This window comes from Papilio polytes, unplaced genomic scaffold (assembly GCF_000836215.1).
Source record: "Papilio polytes unplaced genomic scaffold, Ppol_1.0 DF824180.1, whole genome shotgun sequence".
Taxonomy (NCBI): Eukaryota; Metazoa; Arthropoda; class Insecta; order Lepidoptera; family Papilionidae; genus Papilio; species Papilio polytes.
This window is the reverse complement of record NW_013525024.1, coordinates 886,509-897,190: the sequence shown is the minus strand read 5'-3', so window position 1 is coordinate 897,190 and position 10,682 is coordinate 886,509. Positions and strand designations below refer to the sequence as shown.

Here is a 10,682-nt window from a genome sequence, read left to right as displayed (position 1 = left end):
AAAAAAACAGTAGACTTAGTAGGATATTTCAAGATTTAAATGAATCTCCATGTTAAAACATTGACCATACGGTTTATCGGAATTATATTTTTGATTATTTAATTCTATTATTCGAAAGGCTTAAATAGATAAATAAACTTTTTATTGCCATCAAAAAATTCCAGCGTTATATGAAAATTCATAACAGATGACAAAAGGTGCCTCTCTGCCTCAGATTAACCGATACCGGTATTGAATTTTTTTTACTTTATACTTTTTTTGTTTTTTAATTATTATTATTTATAGTGTTGTGTTGTGTTTAGGTGTTCGGTGCGATAACATCGTCGTACGGCACGTGCCCGGCGGTGATGTGCCGGCTGTTCGACGCGCTGCGGCAGTGTGCGGCGAGACACTTCCCAGCCAACGCGGAGGTGCGCTATTCCGTCGTCTCCGGGTTCATCTTCCTCCGGTTCTTCGCGCCCGCCATACTCGGCCCCAGGCTCTTCGATCTCACCACTGAACAGATTGTAAGTTATTAGAAAACATTTATTTCATGCGACTACAAAATTGGCACTATGTGTATTAAAAATACATATACGTAGTTTGGGTGCAGTATGTGAAAAAACTCAAAATATTGTCAGAACTGTATTTTGTGTATGGATGTAGAAGCGACACATAATGTCAAGATCGAGTTAAATGAAAGTCCCTATTCTCTGCTTACCCCTCTGGGTTACGAACGTTGCTGCTGTTGTTATTTTATAGAAACATATTTGTTGAAATTTTTACTACTAAATTGAAAATGTAAATTTTGATCACATTATCCTTTTCTTATATCATTACATGTATGTTGGTAACATAATATGAAGTAATATACCCAGGACCCGCAAACGAACCGCACTTTGACGCTGATCTCCAAGACGATCCAGTCTCTTGGCAACCTGGTGAGCAGCCGCTCTGCGCAGCAGGTCTGCAAGGAGGAGTACATGGCGGAACTGTACCGCAGCTTCTGCACACCCAGACACGTTAGTACACACAGAGACACTAGACACTATCGTTTCCTTTTACATTTTATTAATGGTAAGAAGGAAATAGGAAGGACACGTGACTCTATAAGACAACCGTATACATATGTCTATGGGCAGTAGTAACTTAGCTTAATTAAGACTAGTTCTCGCCCGCGACTTCGTCCGCGTGGAATTTAAAAAAAAAACAAAAGTGAGTAGCCTTTGTGTTCTTCCAGATTATCATCTACGTCTACGCTATATTTCATCGAGATCTATTATGCCGTGTAGACAAGCTTTAAGTAACATCCATCCATCTAACCTTTCGTATTGATAATATTAAAATAATAATGCAATATTAGTAAGATGTCAGGTAACCGATTGTTCATTTGCAATCTTACACTAATAATATCATTATTATTGTTGTTGAAGTTTTAATATAAAAGTAATAATTTAATATTTTCAGGTGCAAGCAATCAAGCAGTTTCTCGAAATAATCTCCACAAGTTCGGACACACAGAACAACAATATCCAGGAGTCTCCTGTCCTACTCAAAGAAGGGTGAGTTTTATATTCAAATAAAATTAAATTATATTGAAAGAAGAAATAATAGTCGATTTTCATTCTTGCATCTCTCGGACTAGATATGGGTATGTTTTGTTTGTTTTATGTTTGTGGATTTTCGTTGTTAGTATATGTTGGCTTGGAGTATTATTTTGCTTAATTCTCTTTGGGTTAAAAGAATTTGATTTGTTGACAGCTTGTTTTTTTATAAATTGTGCTTTTGTTTCTTTATTATGTGTGTTTGTTTTAGTCCATATCATCATTGTTTTAATGATTATTGACTGATGTTATAATTTAAAAATAATTCGCTGTGTTGGTAGACTGGAACGTTACAACGAAGTCGATATAGTGGAAATATTGTATTAGACTCAATATAGGGTTTTTAGTTAATACGCTGTACTATAGGAGATAGATGATTAAGTTGAATTCAATTTAAATTAATAAAAAATTGTTATTTGAACGAATATTTGACATGTTTAATGCCACCGATGTGTATAGCGAATGTACTTACATACTTCAAAGTGGTATATAATGAAATCTTTTTTTTTAATATTTGTATATAATGTTATGTATTTATATGTGTACGTTTACTTCAGGACGATGATAAAGCGGTCGGAGAGCGCGCGCGCGGGCGCCGGCTCGCCGCGGCGTCGCTGGACGCGCGCCGCGCACGCGCACTCCAAGCGGAGACACTTCAGGCTCACCAGGCGAGTTTATTTTTTATAAACATTACATTACATACATCAATACTCTATTATGAAGAGGAAAAATTTGTATTTTTATATGTATCGAAATAACTCAAAAACTACTGGGCAGATTTCAAAAAATTATTCGCCATTAAAAAGCTATATTATCACTGAGTAACAGTATATGTTTTTTATTTCAATTTCATGCGAGCGAAGTCGAAAACAATCATATATAAAACCAGCAGTTGCTCGCGACTTCTTCCGCGTGGAATTAAAAATTATAGCCTATGTTACTCAGTGATAACGAAGCTTTTTAATGTTAGAATTTGTTAAATCGGCCCAGTAGTTTCTGAGTTATTTTAATATATACAAAAATACAAATCTTTCCTTTTTGTAATATTAGTGTAGGTTGTAATCTGGTAGTGATGTTAGTTTTTCGTTAATGTGTAATTGTGTGCGTGCAGCGGGGAGCTGACGTGGTCGCGCAGCGGGGCGAAGGCGCCGGCGCACCGGCTGCCGCTGGCGGGCGTGCTGGCCGTCGCCGCGCTCGACTGCCCGCCCGCCGGCGCCCCGCTCGGCGCCAACAATATCTTCCAAATTGGTTAGTATACTTGTTCACATCGGTTATATCTTCCTAATTGGAATCATCAATGGCGGTTCAAACAAATAGCTTTTGACCCTTCGATATATTGTTTATATAAGTGTTTATGAAGTAGATATAAGTTAAGTATGTTTTGTGCAGTGCACCGCGAGCGCGTGCTGCTGCTGCAGGCCAACAACTGCGTGGAGCGCGCCGAGTGGGTGCGGCTGCTGGGCGCGCTGTGCCGCCGCGCCGCGCCCGCCGCCCCGCACGCCGGCTACTACGCCGGCGACACCTGGACATGGTTCATACTGCACATTCTCTATTCTGCTTCACAGAAATGATACTTTTTCATTTTCCCTTGTTTTATTAATTTATTTTTAAGACTAAATCTACACTAAGTAAGGAAATTTAACGAGCAAGTATGGTATTTGCATGAGTTTTATTCTTTACTAGCTTTCGTCCGCGACTCCGTCCGCGTGGAAAAAAAACACAACAACACAGCCTATGTGTTCATCTAGACTATCCTCTACACCTTTACCAAATCTCATCGAAATCCGATCAGCCATTTAGGCTACTAACTCTAAAAAACTCCCATCCATCCATATAAAATTTTGCATTTATAATTTAAGTATGATTTACACTATGCTACTATAATAGGCCAGTAGCGCTCAAAATCAACAGTAACATAATGTAATCACAAAGTGGCGCCAATGGTCCCATATAGTCGATCACACGCTTGTGCTACTATGTAAATGTAAATCAGGTATTATTGTTGCATCAGTTGCGGTCGTGCGGAGGCGGAGGCGGAGGGCTGCGTGGGTGCGGCGGGAGTGGGGGGTGGTGTGGGCGAGGGCTATGCGGAGGAGCGCGGGCGCGGCGCGGCGGCGGCGCTCGCGCTGCGCCTCGACCCCGCGCGCGACCTGCAGCGCCTGCACGCACTGCTGGTGGCGCACGCGCAGCGCCTCGACGAGCGCCGCCATCGCCCGCACGGTAACTGCACACACGCGCTACACACAACACTACACACAACACTGCATTCAGCGCTATACCGTTCAAACAACACTGTGGGTAACAAAACCCAAAAACAAAAGTAAAAATCTTCATTTGATCAACAGTGACAGCATTAAAAAAATTGACAGTCATTTTACAAGTAATATTTTTTTATGTGTTTTGAATTTACTCCTCAGATGGCGCAACGCTGGAAGAACGCGAGGCGGAGGCGTCCACGTTGTGTGAACTGCAGAAAACAATATTCGACCTGGAGCACCAGCATCGCATTTACAGGCGGTCTCTCGCTAGGGAGACCAAATATGGCAGCAAGTAAGTGGAACATTACATTCAATATTTACTTTTTACACCAGCTAATTTATCTGTAGACAAGCTACATTATAGGTAAACATTCCAATTCCTGTTAAAAGTGCAAAATAAGAGTTATAGTTCAAGTTTTGTTTCAGACAAGCACCGATAGGAGACGACAACTACCTGCACCTGGCGGGCGCGGCGGCGGCGAGCGCGGAGGGCGGCTCCTTCTTCTGGCGTACGTGGAGGTGCGAGATGTCGCCCACCGTCGACCTCGACGGCAAGACGCTGCCGCTGCAACAGACCTCCATCGACATCGGCTCCAGCACGGAGTCCCTCAAGCTGGCGCGCCTCGCCGACGAGCGCTCCTCCGGCAAGTCCAACAAGTCCACGGGCAGCGGCTACCTCACCATGTCCTGCCTCAAACACGAACCCTCCGAAGACAGCGACGCGTCCACCGAAAGGCCTGCGCGGCCGCCCAAGCCGGCGCGGCTCTCCCCCATGCGAACCACCTTCTCCGCACCGCCCGCCCTCTGCGAGTATGTCGACGTCGAGCTTGAGCCCCCGCGGAGAGGGCCCAAGCCTGACCTCGCACCCAGGCGGCCCGACCTAGACGTCTCCAATCGGTGCAAAGAGTACGAGCTGATGGCGAACTTCATGAGCCACGCGCAGCCCTCGGACGAGGACGCCCCGCCCGCGGTGCCTCCGCGAGGCAACACCGCCGCCAGGAACAGACTGCTACCAAAACCGGACGTCGAACTCCGGCGGTCCCGAGAGCGATCCACCCTCGTGCCCGTCACCGGCGGCTCCTGTCACAGCTTGTCCTGCGAGGGAGCCCGGGAAGGCCGCGAGAGCCCCGCGGAGGCCAGGCCGCTCTGCAAACTCGACACCGTCTCCAACGACGACAGCCTCCTTGCCGAACTGCAACGTGACACCTACTGCGTGTTGAAAGTGTGCGAGGACGAGGGACAGGAGCGCGAGACGAGCGAATTGGAATCCGAGGGCTCGATAGATCGCAAGGAAAAAGAGGACTTTGGAATGTTTTCAAGAATAAGTATACAGAGGAAGTCGAATCCTATAAAGACACAGCCGACCTCCATAAAGCCCCTAAAAACGTCGAGCTCGACGTCGAACGTCCACGACGCCGGCACAAACACGTCGCGACCCTTTACCGAAAGATTGACGCCGTTTTTCTTGAAGAAGAAACCGAAACCGCCGGACGAGTCGCAGGCGGCTAAAGGTGTGCGCAAAGAGGACAACCTTATAGGCAGACTGACGCCGCGGTTCGGCCAGTCTCGGTTGTACGGGCGGGGTCAGTCGCTCGAACTAGCCCCGCCTGAAAACCGTAACAAGCGTATAGAGCGCTCCGCCACCACGGTCAATATACAAACGAGACCGATCAATTCCTCAATAGTGGCAAGCTTTAAGTTCCTCAGCCTGCACAGGTACGGGCCGCAGGAGGACGTCCAGTGTCGCACGTTCGTTCGCAACGAGGACGGCGAACATCTTACGCCGAAAGCTGAAGCCCCGACGGGCGCCGTGGCGCGAGAGTCGTCCAGGGAGGGCGGCGAGATGGAGTATATAGTTAGTGAGGAGGACTCCTTGAACGGTGCTTCGTGGCGACGCACACACGGCCCGCTGCTGGCGGCCGCCACCAACGATATCAGACTTTAGTGACTGAAGTTTTAGAGCTAAGCTCGAGTGTTGTATATTGGTGAATGTCAACGCAAGTTGTCCTCGCGGCACACACTGGAACAGCAGTATTTGTTTGTTTTCTTGCGTGTACGTGCGGTGGCAGTGTGCGTGTACGCTGGCGGTGCAGTATTAAAGGCCTGCAACCGATGCCAGATTATGGTGCGATTGTAAATTAACTAGAATAGCATTGTATTTATTTCTATATTTTTCGAACTCCTTTTCGTCGACCTGAAGCATGTGCCTCCCTAGTTCGTAGTGGTGCTGAATGAACTTTGACTAGTGTATAGCGTTAATACTCAAAAGGTGCCAAGCGTTGTGTTGTGCTCGTCAGCGGGTGAATGGACTCTCATTCCTGTAGCGCAATAATCTTATGAAGCTATATCCTATACTAAAGAGTTAGATATATTTTTGTGATTGGTATCACTGTCCAATGTTGAATCTATCGATACGAAGTAGAAAACGTTAGCATATTGTATATTTTATTTTGTGTATGTTATTGTAAGAAAGGATGCCATGGTGTAAATAGTTTTTGACTGGTCGATAGGCGAATTTATTCCCATCAAGTTCAATAAATTGTTTTTTTTTATTTAATTGCTATTTATAGCCAACGAAATTGAACTTAAAATTGTATGATATTTGTAATATAACATTTCACACACGACTTTCTTGTTATCGTAGCGAATGCACACAAACTAACAATTTTAAATGTTAAATCTCTTTTAATGGATTGCAATGTTTAAAGATACATATTTTTCAGATTCCAAATTTTATTGTTACAATGAGCATGTTAAAAATTAAATGTACTTAAAATTGATATTATTAAAGTAATTATTTCATTTGTATTTCAAATGTAAGGAATTATTGTGAATGTTTGCGACTGTACGGGTCTCACTGAGCCGCACTGATTCTCATTGAGCCGCACTGGGTCTCATTGAGCCGCACTGGGTCTCGTTGAGCCGCACTGGGTCTCATTGAGCCGCACTGGGTCTCACTGAGCCGCACTGGGCCTCACTGGGCAGGCCTACAAGGACGGCCTCTGCCGACACCATTACTTAAGCTGTGATTCTCTTTATAAACTCAAATCATATTTTACCTACTCTAATATAGAATAGAAAGAAACAGTCAATTGTACTGCTGTATGCGGTAAGCAGGCATATTGTATAACTATGTTAACATTACGTATTAAATATTTCAATTTTTTATTATATAAACTTTGAAATGGTACTTTGAATTAAATTCTTTGAAAAAAAAACTTTAAATTATATTCTAAATACATTGTTGTCCTATTTCTATTGAGAATTAATTTATAAGAGATATTCTTTAAGATGAAATAAAGTAATGTACAAATTAATATTTCTTTAAAATATAATGATATGTTATTTATTTCACTTACTTTCATTTTTTTTTTCAATAAAATGACAGAATAAACAATACCTTATTATTTGAAACATGAGATTGAAGATGCCTAAAATATTATGGTAAGTAACCAATGATGGAAACAATTATAAACACTACCACTACCACACCTACTACTACTCAGCCATAGGACGCCCACTGCTGGGCATAGGCCTCCCATATCAACAATAATATCCGGTTTTTGAAATATGCTGTAATAGCTGATATCTTAGGCAACAAAAAAGTGTGTGTTTACGCTTTATTATAATAGTATAGATAAGTGTTTCTTATGGAAACCCACAGATGTGGATTAAATTGTCAAACGCATGAGTAAAAAATTATTAACTTTCGAACGCAGACGAAGCTAAGTGTCCTCACTTGAACGTCGTGTACCGTATCATGGTTGTCGATTTTGGTACTTTCTGCCAAGTCAAGTTACCAAATGTAAAATGTATCAAAAACTATGTTATCATTTATATGTAATAGTTTCAAGAAAAACAACATAAGTTTTTACTTCCAAGGAAATGATAACGATACATGGAATATTTATAATATCTTTGTTTGTTTCTAAGAAGATGATTGAGTAAAGGAAAATCATGCGCATCTCTACAAAAACTATAGGTTAATAAAAGAGCTATTATAACAAACGAAAATAACGTAACGCCTTGTGGTAAGTTCCCTGGGGAATTCCAACTTACGTCGTAATGGTTAAGTTTGTTTGGGTCACATTATTTTCCAGCATTTGTAGTCCAGATATTATTATTAATTTTATAAAATTAACTTCCGGATGATAGCTTGTTTTGATGTATTATCTTAATTAAATTAATAGTTGCTTAACTTTTAATTAAGCGTTTCGGTATTTCAAAGCATCGATAAAAAGTCGTGACGTATATAAAACAAAGTTTTCAAAACGCTTCTTCAATGTAACGGTGATTATTAAATTAGCAAACGTGCTTAACCTGATGACTTCTCGGTAAAGTTTAATTGAGAACCAATCGGCACCAGTTGGCAAAAACACAATAAGATATAACTAATTTGGTACTTAAAAACATAGTTTTATTAACATCTCTAGATGCAGATGATGCCATTTACAACGTTTTAATACTTTAAATATTTACGTCCGGAAATGAGTATTTGAACATCTGATTAATTTGTCTGATTTCAAAGAATTAATAAATAATTCAAAAATAATTCTGTTAAATTACAAGTTTAAGGGTGAGTTGCACCATATCGCCGGTTACCGTTAAAGTTAAAATTATTTGTAACAGTAATATTTGGAATAACCTTAAAATTTACTAAGGATGAGTTACATTAACTAACTATAAACCTTAACCAGCACATTCCCGATGGTTACGTCTTCGGATGTTCATGATATTCGCTACACCAGTTTTGCGCTGGTCAAAATGACGTCATATTTGACACTAATCATAACCGCCCGATTTTGGGCGGTTATAGTTAGCGTTACGGTTAGTGTCAGTTCGGTAGTGTCAACTGTCACAAGCTCTTATCTTCAAAAGCACAAATAATGGAAAAAGTAATGGAAAAAGAAAATCTCTACTATTATCCTATACGTAATCCAGAAGAATAAAGTCTTGCGTGCTCGGAAATAATGGATTTCCAAGATGGAACTCGAAATTTGGCCAAACATTCAGTTTGGACAAATTTCGAGTGTCTAAGGCCATAGCAACAGCGCTTGTCCCTTTTCTCTTATTTAAAAAAATGTCCTCCATAAAAGGTCAATTTATAATATGCATTGTCAGGACAATTTATAATATGGAAAATAAATAAGATGCATTTATATTTGTATAATTTTATTGCTTCATTTTTGCTACATATTTGAGTAGTAAAGTAAATACAGTTTCAATAATGGCCCAAACTAGTTTATTTTCACAAGAGTTTGCCATTTTCTCCATCTTCGTGGGCAAAAAGTTTATTTCACTATAAAATACCATGCGTATGATACATAAATATAATCGGCGAAACATGAATTTCCAAACATTTTAGTTTACGTAAATGTCATTCTTGACACCAACTTGACACTTTAGTGACATTCAGGTTTAAATGTTTCCATTGTAAAAACGAAAAACACATAAAACCTCTGTGAGAATATGTTTTTGCACTTGTAACCCTATTATAACTTTTACGATAACCAGCGATTTGATGCAACTCACCCTAAGAGAGTAATGTTATTTTTTAACCTATTCGTTGTACTGCAAAATATGAAAGTTTCACATTAATGTACAAGGCGACAATAACATATGGTAAAAAAAGCAATTATTAAAATTTACCGTATAATTAGTTTAGCGCACGATAGGCGAATACTCGTAGTAAAGCGCTGGGTCAACTGTTCGTCGTCTTGCCTGTTTATAATAATTTTTTTTTTATTTACTTAACATTTGGAAAACTTCCTGCCTAAATTAACCTAGGCAACTATAAAATAGATAACTGTGGGCCAATAAAAAGTTTTTACTTATAGCAGAAACAGACAACAAGTACTTACTACAGCTAGCTATCAAACACTTAACAATGTAAAATAGTTACAAAATATTAACAATAACAGAAACAGTATTTAAGTAAAAGAGTAGAGCTTAATTTTCAGTTGTTTACAACAAAACATGTACTCTACAATTTAAACTTAAGTATTTTAAATTTCAATTAGTTTATAGGTAATAGAGCTACGAACTCGACAAAATAGATGGTAAGTTAACAACATTATTAATTAACTAGATATACTAAAAAAATCTTAAAGCCAGCCTAAATTTTGAACTTTCCAATTGAAACGCACTACAAAATGTAAAGTTTTTGATATGGGTGTCACCAGCCAATATTGTACGCTGGGTCTGGGGCGAAAGACGTAAGCTACCATTACTATAAGAACTTATCCGAAGTACTTTTCAATTCTCCAGGTGGGGGCAGCTGACAACATTGAAAACGTCCATGGTTTTTGTTATAGATTATTGCATAAATTATTAAATTGTTAAGTAGTACAACTAACTAAGTAGAATGTTTTGTTAGTGGGACTGATATAAATATAATTGTTTGTATTGATCTTACGACTTCTAAGAATCGATACGTTTCTCAAACGTTGATAAATAAATAGACGTTTTGACCTTCGAGACGCCCGGTAATACTTTGGGTATTATCGAGAACGTTAACCGAGTAGGTGCAATTCATTAAAAATACCCTGGAATTACTATAACATCCGGTAGGCACATGGGTTTCGTCAGCTAAACACCGGGGCTGAGTCTACCAGCAAATTTCGCAGACTACAAAGCAAAGATTTAGTATAACTAGATAACAGATTAAACTCTGGCAATCAGTAGCAGGGTAGTCATAGAAATAGTAGTAATAATAGTAATTATAACATAGATGAATAGTTTGAGAGTCAGTGTCTGTGAAGCGTAGCTAACGCGTTGTCGGGAAGCCCACGATGCGACCACACAGAGGTAAATATACAACAACATATAAGTGGCCGCGGCC

The 10,682-nt window shown here is 40.3% G+C and overlaps 1 protein-coding gene across 1 annotated transcript in view; it reads left to right on the top strand.

Moving 5' to 3' along the window:
* The window catches only part of LOC106110985 (GTPase-activating protein), a 29,109-nt gene extending 21,960 nt beyond the window's left edge, over window positions 1–7,149 (top strand). The window contains exons 9-17 of the mRNA XM_013292954.1: window positions 303–506; window positions 858–1,001; window positions 1,447–1,541; window positions 2,141–2,251; window positions 2,695–2,831; window positions 2,973–3,114; window positions 3,595–3,803; window positions 4,001–4,133; window positions 4,268–7,149. Coding sequence (XP_013148408.1) covers window positions 303–506; window positions 858–1,001; window positions 1,447–1,541; window positions 2,141–2,251; window positions 2,695–2,831; window positions 2,973–3,114; window positions 3,595–3,803; window positions 4,001–4,133; window positions 4,268–5,786 — 2,694 coding nt within the window. The 3' untranslated portion in view covers window positions 5,787–7,149. The remainder of the gene's footprint in view (window positions 1–302; window positions 507–857; window positions 1,002–1,446; window positions 1,542–2,140; window positions 2,252–2,694; window positions 2,832–2,972; window positions 3,115–3,594; window positions 3,804–4,000; window positions 4,134–4,267) is intronic.
* The last annotated feature ends 3,533 nt before the right edge of the window (window positions 7,150–10,682 follow it).